The sequence below is a fragment of the Quercus lobata genome, chromosome 1 (genome assembly GCF_001633185.2).
Source record: "Quercus lobata isolate SW786 chromosome 1, ValleyOak3.0 Primary Assembly, whole genome shotgun sequence".
Lineage (NCBI taxonomy): Eukaryota > Viridiplantae > Streptophyta > Magnoliopsida > Fagales > Fagaceae > Quercus > Quercus lobata.
The window spans coordinates 47,506,755-47,520,515 of NC_044904.1; the positions used below are offsets into that span (position 1 = coordinate 47,506,755).

Here is a 13,761-nt window from a genome sequence, read left to right on the forward strand (position 1 = left end):
CCTTAGGTTCTCTTTGCAGCCTTCCTTCAGATCTTAACCAAATTCTCCCCTAATGACAGGCTTGGTCAAGTTAATCAAAGCTAGGTCCCCATCCACATCAATCAATCAACCAAACAAACACATACAACATGCAATGCAATTTTAACATGGACCAGCCTAAGAGTAAGTTCTAAGTCATTACGTTGTAGGGTGGATTTGTTGTTTTATTGTTTCCTATAGATAGGACGTTACACCTCCCAACTTGTAATGTAATGAACATTGTGTTGGTCCGAATGACATGGTCTTTCCTTTATAGTCAACAAGAAATGATCTAGTGACTTTGGGCTATGAGTTTGTGAGTTCGCCATTGGGTACCCGAATCTAATGAAGACCGGTGATCCATGGTTACTACCACTATATGTTGAGATGGGTGCATGCATATTTGTTGTTTTGATGGCACACACTATGACCATTAGGAAAAGCTCTTAACAAACAAACATGGCAACAGAAACAAAAATAATCATACAAACATCTCAAGACATAAATAAACAAACAAACAACAATATCATGCAAAAGACAAGGGTATATTGTTGGTCACTTAAGTCTAACATGAAGCTTAGCCTTTGACATCCCCAGTGAAATCACCACTATGAGAGAACCCGGTAAAGGAGGCTCTCAAAAAAAGAGATTTGTGGGTGCTTTTTCAAGATACCTCTCTTTTTGGGTAAGTGGTGTGGAGTCGTCACTTATTTTTTTATACCAAAAAAAAAACTAAATACAAATTTACATGATTGAAATGCTTCGTTGTTATTGATTGAATAAAAAAGTACAAACTTGATAGATTGAATATTACAAGGTTTTGGATCCTAGTTACAAACTACCAAAGATACATGACTTTTTGTCCTAGTTACAATCTACCCAAAAAATAAAAAGAAAGATAAAGCCTAGGTCTACCTATCCAAAAGAAACTAAATTCGGAGGCTAAGTTACGGAATGGGAAGGTGTTAGGCACCCATCCCGCCCAAACAAAGTCTGATTTGCTAGACTCTCATGACCAATATACCTTTAGTGCATGATATGAATGATATGTTGCATACATGACAAACTTAACCCTAAACTAAATCACATAAGTCTACTTCATGAATGTGTCCTCTTCTTTAAAAAATTTAGATCTGTTTTTGTGAATAAAAAATTTGATTTGATTCAGAAAAAAAAAATATATATATATATATATATATAAAATATATTTGTTTTGGTATAGGTAAAAAATTAGTTTTTGGTGAAGAAAAATTAGATCTGTTTTATCAAGTAAAACAAGGTTTTTTTACTATAAAAAATATCATATCTATTTTGAAACAAAGTAAAAAATTGGTTTTTGGTTTGTATGTTAAAAAAAAAAAAAATCAGATCTGTTTTATAAGTAAAAAATCAAGATTTGTAGAGAAGAAAAAAAATCAAATTTGTTTTTTATGTGAAATAAAAAAAATAAAAAATAAAAAGATTTTTTAGAGGAGGACAACACTCATGAAATAAACCTACGCTACTTGCACAAAACAAAACAAACAAAACATCACTACTTATGACTTTCTTTTTTTATTTCGAAATCTGCTATGTTTAAAAAAAAAAAAAAATAGGTCTGCATCTAAGGAAGATACAAATCAGTTTTTATGTTAAAAAATTTCAGATCTGCATTTAAGGAAGATACAAATCTGTTTTTGTATTAGAAAAAATTCAGATCTACATCTAAGGAATATACAGATCTATTTTTTTGTATTAGAAAAAAATCAAATCTGCATCTAAGGAAGATACATATCAGTTTTTGGTTTTGGAAAAAACTCAGATTTGCATCTAAGGAAGATACAGATCTGTTTTAGTATTAGAAAAAAATTCAAATCTACATCTAAGGAAGATACAGGTCAGTTTTTATGTTAGAAAAAATTCAGATCTGCATCTAAGGAAGATACAGATCAGTTTATGGTTTTGAAAAAAATGTGATAATGTGTAGATTTTTCAAACTCAAGAGGTAAATCATGACAACAAAAGCATTAGGAACATATTTCAACAGAAATATTAACAACACATGGCATGAACATTATAAATTGAAACTAAAAGAATATCTACATCATGCATCATCAAAAAAAAAAAAAAAAAACACCTCTTACATGGATGTATTCTTCTTATTGAGGGAATATTTTAGGGTTCAAAGAAATTTATTCAATTATCTTTGAAACCTAAAATACCTTGCTTAAAAAAAATAAATTCTTATGGCTAAAGCCTCCAAAACGTCTTTAACGTAAGAGAGAAAATAATAGAAAATGGGAGTCAGAAAGAGGGGAAATCAGAGAGCATCAAAAAGTCCCTTGAATTTTGAGATGCAGCCTTTATTTATAGAGGTAGGGAGGCAAAAAAAATTAGCTAAATAATCAAAATACGAACTGAGACACGTCCTTATCTCTAAAAAATTGAAAAGGATGAGTTTTATCTTAATCTAAGCGCCCTGGGGCTATGGCCCGTGTTTGTGCCAATCGGCACTTGAAAAGTGCCAAATGGGCCTTTTGGGTGCTGGTCCCGTGTTCAAATTTTGGTTTGTTTTGGACTCCTTTTTTTGAGATTTTTTGAGCTGGGACTTGTACTTAGACGCATTTTTAATCCATATTCTAAAAATTAAACTCTTTTTCTAATAATTTAGGTATTTTCAGCAATAATTATCTTGTAGATAAATATTCCAAAAAGTCTTGATTATCGACAATTTTATTGTTATCTGATTATCCTTTTTATTCCTATGCAAGCATGCCTATTTTTGACACTCACTAACAACCAATCACAAAATTATTTAATTACTTTTAACTATTTAGCCAATCAGAATTAATTTAAATTAATCATGCGTGGTTGATTCTACCTAAACACAATGCATGCTGACTATGTAAACTTGATCATGCGATATCTTTCAATCTGACGGTTCGATTTGAAAATCAGTCATATTGTCGCAATCATTAGGACCTCAAGATCATTTTTATGATATGCAATGAACAAATTAATGCATGTAATGCAATCATGAATTTTGGGTATATGATTGGTCACTCTAGTCATCTTCCTTGATTAAATTATGGGTGCAAAATCGAGTGTCTACAAACACGTGCTGAGCTCTATTATCACACGTGTAGGATTCAATTATAATTGTTTTCATATTTCACTCTCTCTCTCTCTCTCTCTTCTTTCTATATATTGTAACTAAGACTCATAATTGTAATTAGGCTTGATAATTGCAATTCTAGAAAGTTCTTTCTCTCTGTATTCTTTTCTTTTCTCTGTGAATAAGTGTGGGTTTTTTACTTGGTATCAGAGCTTGATCCATATCCATGGCTTCTACAAATTCAACTTCGTCTTCTTCATCATCTACTTCAAATTCCTTACCTGCTATGTCTAGTTCATTTTTACCAATGAATAACTCTCTACTTTTGCTCTCAAACATGTCATCCATGATGACTGTGAAGCTTGATTATGGCAATTACATTGTATGGAAGCATCAAATTGAAGTGATTCTGGATACATACTCAATGATTGATGTTCTTGATGACTCAATCTTGGCTCCAGATTGATATCTGAAAGATTTGTCTAGCAATTTTACTACTAAGATCAATCTAGCGTTCACATCCTGGAAGAATCATGAACAAGCTATGTTTACATTTCTGAATTCAACTCTCTCTCCTATAATTCTTACTCTTATAGTTGGGCAGAAATTTGCGAAAGGAGTCTGGAAAGTGTTAGATAAGCATTTTGCATCGGTTTCTTGGTCTATGTTATGAGTTTTCGTAATGAGTTGAATGCAATCAAGAAGGGTATTGATTCTATTGATGGTTATTTCCAGAAGATTAAACAAGTTTGTGACAAATTACCTGCTGTGTTAGTGTTTATGGATGCTGAAGAGCTTCTTCATGCAGCTCTTGATGGTCTTCCTCCTAAATATGATTCCTTTAGCTCTGCTATAAGGACTCAAAGCAATGTTTTGTCAATTGAAGAATTGAATACTTTGCTTAATGCTGAAGAAAGAGTCGTTAAGAAAAGATCCACAACTGTTGATCCCAATTCAATTGCTATGGCTGCAAATTTTCAGTCTCAGGGTTTCTCTCAAGGAAGAGGAGGTAGGAACCATAATCAATGAGGCAGAGGTGGCCGAGGAAACAACAATAATAATGGTGGATTCAACTCTTATTACAGTAGTGGTGGTTATTCCAATACTGGAGGCTAAAGCCTTAATTCCAGTTCTCAGTTTCAGAATTTCAATCAATCTAAGCCATCTAGCAATTAGGGGCAGTCACAATCCAATAGGCCAACCTGTCAAATCTATGGTAAACTTGCATCCATGGTGGCTAATGCTGCTTAGGTTCAAGCCTCAAATTCTTGGCTCACAGACACAAGTTGCTTAGATCATGTCACTCTAAATCTATCTCAATTGTCTCTTCATCAGTAACCAGTGCAAGGAAATGAAACTGTCACAATGGGGAATGGTCAAGAGTTGCCAGTGACTCACATTGGCCATGGTGAGCTTCAAACTTTAACTCATAATTTTAGGCTTAATAATATAATAAGAGTGCTTGATCTTGCATCTAATCTATTGTCTATTCATAAACTTTGTCTCCAAAATAATGCATTTTGTTATTTTGATACCAATAAGTTCTTAATTCGGAATTTGCCCTCAGGGAAGATCCTCTACGAAGGGTTGAGTAAAGATGGGGTTTATCCCATTCCTTCACTTTCTGACCTATTTGCATCACTACATCATTCCAACTGTTCTGCCTTCATGTCTGTCAAACCATAACAACTTCTGCTTTGGCATCACAGACTTGTATTCATCTCTTAAACATGTATTTTCTTCTCTTACTTTGTCTTTGATTGATGAGGTTTGTTCCTCTTGTGAATTCTATATAAGTGCTAAGATGCACAAACATCATTTGAATAAAATTCCTATAGTTTCCACTTCTGTTCTTGATATTGTTCACAATGATGTTTGGGGTCCCTCTCCCATTACATCTTTGCTTGGTTTTAATTACTATGTAATATTTGTTGATGACTACACTCGTTTTACTTAGTTCTTTTTACTTAAACATAAGAGTGAGGTCTTATTTGTCTTCAAACACTTAAAGTCTCTTGTTGAAACTCAACACTCCACTAAGCTCAAAGTTTTAAGAACTAACAATGGATCTAAATATGCTAATTTTGATTTTCAAGCCTATTGTTCTGAGAATGGCATCTTTCACCAAACTTCTTAACCTTATATCCTTGAGCAGAATGGTGTTTTTGAAAGGAAACATAGGCACATAGTTGAAATTGGTTTAGCAGTTCTCTATCAATCCCATCTCCCATACAATTGCTGGTCTTATGCTTTATCTACAGCTGCCTACCTCATAAATAGACTTCCATCTTCTGTTTTAGACTTCCAATCACCATAGGAAAGGCTTTATTCTAAGCCACCACCTCTTCAAGCTCTTAAAACATTTAGGTTTGCCTGTTATGCATATCTCAAGCCTTTTAACAAGAATAAATTGCAGCCCAAATCTAAACCTTGTATTTTCATTGGTTATCCCCTTTTGTCTAAAGGGTATATTTGTTTAGATCCATCCATTAACCATATCTACATTGCTTGTTATGCTATTTTCAATGAATCTCTATTTTCTTTTGTTGTTGATTCTGCTTATACAAATCCTCATCTTCCTTTCTCTTCTGATATTTCTCAATGGTTCTATCCCTCTCAGTCTTTATCTTTTGCTTCTGGTACATCTGCATCCACTTCTATTTTGCCTGATCTTAACTCCACCTCTACTCTACATGACCTTACCTCCTTCATTCTACTATCCTTTCTTTCTTCTTCTTGTCCTATTCCATCTGTTCCCTCTCCAATTGATACTCCCTTGTCTGTTCTTGCTTCCACTCCCTTACCTGTTCCTTCTAATCCTGACTCTTCTTCTCCACTTTCCACTTCCACTTCCACTCCCTTGTCTGTTTCTGCTATACCTGAGTCTTCTTCTCATACTATTCTCTCTACTGATATTGTTCCTACCACTCAAAATGCTCATCCTATGATTACAAGATCTAAGCATGGTATATATATAATAGAACCCCCTTCCTTTGTTGTTGCTTCTAAACATCCTCAATGGGTGGTTGCAATGGATGCTGAGTTTCAGTCTTTACAAAAGCAGAATACTTGGTCCTTAGTTCCTTTTCCTCCTCATAAGAATGTGGTCACTTGTAAGCGGGTTTATAAGCTGAAGAGAAACAATGATGGCTCCATTACAAGATACAAGGCTAGATTAGTGGCTAGAGGGTATCTTCAATAGTTTGACTTGGACTATGAGGAGACTTTCAGTCTAGTTGTTAAGCCTTCGACTGTGAGGCTTCTTCTTGCTTTGGCTGTTAATAATGGCTGGAAATTAAGGCAATTAGATGTTAGTAATGCCTTTTTGCATGGTGTTCTCAAAGAAGAGGTCTATATGGCTCAACCATAAGGATATGTTGATCTAGCTTTTCCTAAACATGTATGCCTTCTGTACAAAGCTCTTTATGGCCTTAAGCAAGCTCCTAGGGCATGGTTTGAGAGATTTACCACTTAACTACTTCATACTGGCTTCTATGATTCTAGTGTAGATGGTAACCTTTTCATTTTGAAACATGGCTCCTATCTGGTGTTTCTGTTGCTATATGTTGATGACATAATAATTACAAGCAATAATCAGCCCTTTATCTCTTCCATTATTCTACTACTTAGTTCTAATTTTGATCTCAAGGATCTTGGTCTTCTGTATTACTTTCTTGGTCTCCAGATTGATTATACATCTTCTGGCCTTTTTGTGCATCAAACCAAATATGCCTTAGACCTGCTTCAGAAGTTTGAAATGATTGATTGTAAGCCTTGTAAAACACCTTGTTCTCCTAAACAACATCTTCTTCCCAATGATAGTCCTCTTTTACTTGATCCAAAGCGTTATAGAAGCTTGGCTAGTGCTTTGCAATACCTTACATTTACTCGGCCTGGCCTTTCTTTTACTGTTCAACAAGCTTGCCAATACATGAGCAGCCCCACTTAGAATCACCTTCAGGCTACTAAGAGAATTCTCAAATACATTCAAGGGACTCTTCGTTATGGCCTTGCTTTCACTCCTGCTCCTTCTTCTTTGTCTACCTATAATGATGCTGATTAGGCTGGGAATCCAGTCGATCATAAATCCATTATAGGGATTATGGTTTTCTTTTGGAATTGTCCAATGACCTGGTCTGCTAAGAAACAGGCAACTGTTTCTTGGTCCTCAACAAAGGTTGAGCATTGTGACTTGGCCTCTACTACCGCTAAGTTATGTTGGATTCGTATGCTTCTTTATGGTCTTGGTATTTTTCTTCCTCAGCCTCCTTTACTGTGGTGTGACAATGTCAGTGCTTTGGCCATTGCCTCGAATCCTATATTTCACACTCGGACCAAACACATTGAAGTTGATTACCATCTTGCTCGTGAGAAGGTGCTCAGTCGTGATCTCTTGGTTAAGTTTATTTCTACTCATGATCAGCTTGCTGATATTTTTACCAAGGGTCTTCCTTCTCCCAAATTTCACTGGCTCTCTTCTAAACTCGTGGAAATTCCCCTTTCATTTGAGGGGGGATGACAGACCAGAGATGATTTCAAATGAAGAAGATGATACTATTCTGACGATCAAATCCAAAACGGTGTCTTCTGTCCAACTTATAAAACGAAAGTTTCACCTAAAGCAAAATGCTATCATTCCTCATTAAGTCTAATGGTGTCGTTTCTGCTGTATTAGAGTTTAGGCTATTGAATTCAATTATAACACGTGCTAAGCTCTGTTATCACACATGTAGGATTCAGTTTTAACTGTTTCCGTATCTCTCTCTCTCTCTCTCTCTCTCTCTTCTTTTTATATATTGTAACTGAGACTCATAACTATAATTAAGCTTGATAATTGCAATTCCAGAAAGTTCTTTCTCTTTGTATTCTTTTCTTTTCTCTGTGAATGTGTGTGGGTTTTTTACAATTTCCATGTTCCATTTTCAGTTAGAATTATGTAATTACTCAAAATAATAAAAATGATAATTAAAAAAAATACTAATCAACATTATTTATATTACCACAACACTAGAGCTAAAAATTTAGCTATTTGGCACTACAAAAAATTATTTTATCTATTTTACCTACACACATGCTACAGTAGTAGATCTATTTTAGTTTTCAACACAATAAAATAAAATAAACATCACAATAAAATAAGATATCTATTACAATAAAATAATAAATCCACGACACACAACCATTACACACAACCATCACAGTCACACACACAACCACAACCACCACCACCACCACCACAAAGAAAAAAAATCAACCAAGCTCACACCCATGAGACCCACTAGGCAACACCTACCACCACGAAACCCACTCGAGCCACCACCACGAACACATCGATCTACCCACAAACCCGCCCACACAGACACCGTATTGAATCCAGCGACCCACTCACGAACCACACTAACCCACCACAGCACATCGACACCAATGAACCTAATCGACACTGACTATCCAACCACACCACAGCCCACCGATGCCGACGAACGCAACGACCTACCGACGCTAATCGGCGGCTTAGGACGGCTGGTGGGTCGATGACGTTGAGGATGAGTTGGGCCATTACCGCCAGTGAAACAGAGGTGAGAAAACACTGTAAACAAAATACCCCCGAAAATTTCATCAACAAAGAAAGAAAATGTGAGATAGCAGAGAGAGGGTGGAGCTCGGAGGTTCGGCCTTTGAGGTAGAGATCTAGAGAGAGAAAATGCGAGATAGAGTGGTTAGCACTGGGCAAGGGCTTGGTCGGTAGCAACGAGCAGAAACAAAGGGGGTGAGGACTGAGTGGAGAGGAGCAATGGGTAGAAATGGAAAAGAGGAGAGAAGAAAAGAAAAGAAAAGAAAAATTAAAATATTCTGATCAATGTAACATAAAATAGTTTTTTTTTTTTTTTTGAGCTACAATGCACAATTGTAGATAGTTGTGCACTGTAACAATGAAATTAAAAGAAATAGTTTTAGCTCCACTACTGTATGGTTATTTTTGTGTTTTGGAAGAATTAAAATAGCTATATAGTTTTTTAGCTCCACAGCTACAAGTGCTCTTATTTGTTGGCTTAAATTCATCTACTGTGAAACATTTTGGAGAGGAGAGAGAGAGAGAGAGAGAGCAGCAATACATAATTTTCAACATATCCCCATTTTTTGTCGGCAGAAGAAGCAAACAAGGAGTTTCCAAATTCATGCAGCGCAGGCCGGTGCCAGGCATCTTGAAAAGAATCCCAGCATTTTTTTCTACAATAATAAAAAAATTATAGATTAGAAAATCTGTCACGTACACAATCTTTTTTTTTTTTTTGGTTAGAATCAAAAAGTATTATTAAGTCAAAATTAAGAACAGAAATTATTATTATTATAATTATCTTGTTGTCACAATTAATTTGTGAAAGATAATCAGATTGGGGCATGCAAGCTTAAGCTTGGCAGCTGACGAAATATTTGAACATCATGATTGAATCAGTACCAAATTTAAGGAGACCTTATTTGTTGTGTCACTCACAGTCACGGGCCACACTCATGCATGGTATTAAATATTATATTAATTTGTACAAACAAGTCTTATATATGGACATATCAAGAAGCCAATTAATAAATATAAATATGAATCTTGTGGAAATTAAATAGAAGGCGATGGCAGGAGAATGCATGCTCTAAATGATCCATTCCCTTGTTCTTGTTGTGACACTATAATCCTGCTGCATGTGTTTGGAAATTCATACTTTTTTCCATTTTTATATTTATTGTAAATAATATTTAAATCTTTAAAATAACTCAATTATTACAACATGAAGATGACATTTGAATCATATTTCTCATTGTGAAGGTCATATGATATAATTGAGTAGGTCTTGGCTAATACTTCTTAATTATATTGTTTGTTAAATAGGTTTTAACTAAGATTTATATATATGCTTATTATAATTTTATTAGTGAGCTTAGGAGTACTAACACATAATTTTACAATATGTTAACTTAAGTGTGATTGATAAAAAGTAACAAGTTCGTGTATTCAATGAGTAATGCTGTAAATACAAACTATTTTATAACATTTTTACAAACTATTTATGACAAGTTTCTTATTCGTTTTCATCTAATATTCTCACTCCACTATTAACATTATTTTTTTCATTTACCAATAACCATGTACCACATTAGCAATTTATAAAAAAGTTTGTATATCTAACATTACTCATAATCAATAATAGACAAAATAATAAATAAAGAAATAATTAATTGCACAGCACTCATAATTACACAAATTAAGAAATTAAGTTAATCTTAAGAGAAATAAATAAAATATTAAAAGAGAGAGAGAGATTGAGAATGGAGGGAAGGACCCACCCGCTTAGAAGTGTGGAGGAGGAGCTCAGGAGGGATTTTGTAGAGATCTTCATCAATGGGTTTTGAAGCAGGAGGAGGAGGTGGTGGAACGGCGTCGTTCTGAACAGTAGTAGTAGCAGCAGTGTGAGTGGTTTTAGTTGACGGTTCCGTCACGTCACAAACCTTCTGGGCAGCTTTGACCTTTTTTGGCTCCTTGAGTTGCGGATGATGATTATTATTATTATTATTATATCGCTTTTCTCTTTCTCTTACACCACCACCAGCCCTTTCCCTCGTCGTCTACAGTACAAATTACCCCGCATTTCCATGCCTCAGACTCAAAATCATCATTATCTATCTCAACAATTCTTTCTTTTTACAAATAATTAATAAACATAAATATATATAATTTTGTAAACAGAATGTTTGAATTATCTGAATTAACATCTAACTCTTTTTTTTTTTTTTTTCTTTATAGTTTATGAAAGAGCATATGCAGTAAATTATTAGTGCAAGTTACAAGTTACAACATTATTACATATTCTTTTTTTATTTTAAAATGTAAATATGTTTCACTGTTTCTGTAAATTATATGAATGAACTTTATGTATTTTTATTTTTTATAAAACAAATAATAATAATAATAAAATCGTCTCTATTTATTTTACTATTTCATAAAAACTAAATAAAATACACCATCTTCAAAGGAAAAAAAAAAAAGATAAAATATTCCACCATATAAAAAATTATTAACAAGCACTTTTCTCGAAATCTATGGAATGAAAGTAATGCAAACAAAAATGTACGTAGTTTTTTTCCTTTCCCTTTGACTTTTGCACACGAAAATGTGTGAAACTTGTACCAATTATACCGAACCCAAAGAACAAATATATATATAAAAAGGATGTTTGAGAAAATAGTAGTTGGGAATTTTGACATTGAAATCTGAAAACGAGCTCTTCCAATTCCAGCCATATTTTCCGAAATGTGTCACATATGTTTGACTCACTTTCTTACTTTGCGTTCAAACTTCAAAAACAGGAAATACTAATAATATATCAACACACACTGACACGCACTCAAATTTTGAACCCAAATAAAGAAACAAATTAAAACATCATAAATAAATATTTAAAAAGAAATGTAAAATAGGTAATTAATGGAAGTGGGCGAAGAAGAAAAGAGAGAGACCTTGCGTGAAGGAGGGACAAAGCGAGATGGTTTGTTGAAATCAACGGCGTACAAGTCGCCACGCACGTAAGGATGATGATCAGTCTCTCCGGAGGAAGAACTACTGTAGCGAATCAAACCGGCCTGTCTTGCACACTCGAAATACTGAGTGATTGGCAGCTCGTTTGCGTTATCCCAGTCCCCAAACGCCGGGATTTGTCCACTCCTCTTACAATATTCCTATAATAACATAAATAATAATAAACAACATATATATATATATATATATATATATTACAACTTAATTAATAAGAGACATACTACAACTACATCAATCACATTCAAAAGAAAAGAAACCCAGAATAAATGTGTAAAAATCAAAATTAAAGAAAGAATAATAAGTAGTAGCAGATCGAAGTACAAGGCTTAATTTTGATGGAACTTACCTCCATTATATGATATACTTACTAACTTGCTTGTTTTGTGGGAGCAGCAGATCGAAGAAGAGGCCAAGGGAGCAGAGCAGAAAGATAAAAAGATCTATATCCTTTTTTCTTTTTACCTTGGGAAGGGATTCCCCAGAAAAACACACAGGATATAACTTTCTAGTACTTACTTCAGAATCTGGGAGAGAAAGTTAAAGATTTTAATTAAGCTGCTTTTATGACAAACAGTGGCATAGTATAGTACTGTAGTACTAGGAGCCGGGAGGAACAAGAAGCACAGATGTCAGAGAGAAAAAAAAAAAAGGTTTTTCCAACTTTCTCAGAAAGGGAAAAGAACAAAAGATGGTTTTACGTCTTGTTAGTGATGATCTATCTACTTTTATTATTATATGCCAATACTGATTCAAAGTACCAAAAAGAAAACAGTCTTTGTTTTTTCACTTCTCTAATTTTTTTCAACTTTTGCAGATTATAAAACAGTGTGTACAAACAAAAGTACTACTTTTTAGTTTTTACCCTAGTCTGTCTGGGGTGGTTGATGATGTTTCCAATCCTAGACCAAGACCTAAGAGTATTGGCATCAATGGATGCAAAATAAAAAAAATTTACTTCTCAAACATCACTTTATAAATTTCATCGTTTTAATTTATAACTCATTCAACATTTCAGATTTTATTTTTATATACAATTTATTAAAATAATATAAATTATCCGATAAGTAATAATAAAATAGAAAGTGAGTGAGACAAAGTGGAAGAGAGAGAAAAATTGAATAAAATATATTATTTTATTTTATTTTACAAACTCATAAATAGTAAGTTGAAAATATAAGAACTTACTATTTGCAAATTGTAAAAAAATTTAGGTATATATCTCTAGATAGAGCTCTTTTTTAGATGGTTAGTGGCTATTTTAGCAACTCAAGGGTTTTACACCCCCAATACTTAGGGGCTGTTTAGTTTTTAAAAAACCATCACTCATCACTCTATAACTCATCACTTATCACTGAAAATACCACAACTTCCTAAGTTGGCATGTTTGGCACTTGTTTCCAATTTTGATAACTCAAAAAATTTTACTTTTTGTGTGATCCACTGATTGACTTGGTGCACCCTTTTTTTTTTCCTTCAACCCCCAATACCCAAACTCACCGAATCCAGTGAAAAAAAAAAAAAAAAAGAACCTAGCTTGAAAGGAAAAAAAATGTCATTATAATTTTGTTTTTATAACTTGAATTGAGTAATGGAAACAAAAATTGAAAACACATCTAAACAAACTACTCAGCTATGAAATCCACCAATTTTAAGTCATGCTTGATGAAAAATGGAAATTGAAAATCCAAATGGCCTTAATGCTCTAATAAAAGAAAGAATGGGGGATTTCCTTGCTTCACGCGGCAGACAGGAAATGGACCCTTGAGTCCTGTGTTCCCACCTACAAGGCTACCTAATTATATATATATATATATATATATATATATATATATATATATATATGTGGGGCATCTGCATCTGCATCTAACTGTGTGCAACTATGACCAAACTGGGGAAAAAAAAGTTTTAAAAAAGCCCTCAAATTTGATAATAATGGCTGCTGCCAATTCCACATTGTTGCCTTTGGTGCTTCCACTCAATTGCACATCGGGAAAAAACATTTGAAAGTTTAAACAAATTTGAAATTTCCATAAAGTCATGAGATACTGTCTTTGGGTCAATGTTA

General features: G+C 33.9%; 1 protein-coding gene across 1 annotated transcript; it reads right to left on the reverse strand.

Moving 5' to 3' along the window:
* Positions 1-8,985: 8,985 nt before the first annotated feature.
* LOC115958145 lies at positions 8,986-12,486 on the reverse strand. Its single transcript, XM_031076551.1, has 4 exons — positions 12,043-12,486; positions 11,618-11,836; positions 10,448-10,726; positions 8,986-9,340 (listed from the first exon to the last, which is right to left on the reverse strand). The coding sequence occupies exons 1-4, from the start codon at positions 12,046-12,048 to the stop codon at positions 9,287-9,289; spliced, it is 558 nt and encodes a 185-aa protein (XP_030932411.1). The 5' UTR covers positions 12,049-12,486; the 3' UTR covers positions 8,986-9,286.
* Positions 12,487-13,761: the final 1,275 nt, after the last annotated feature.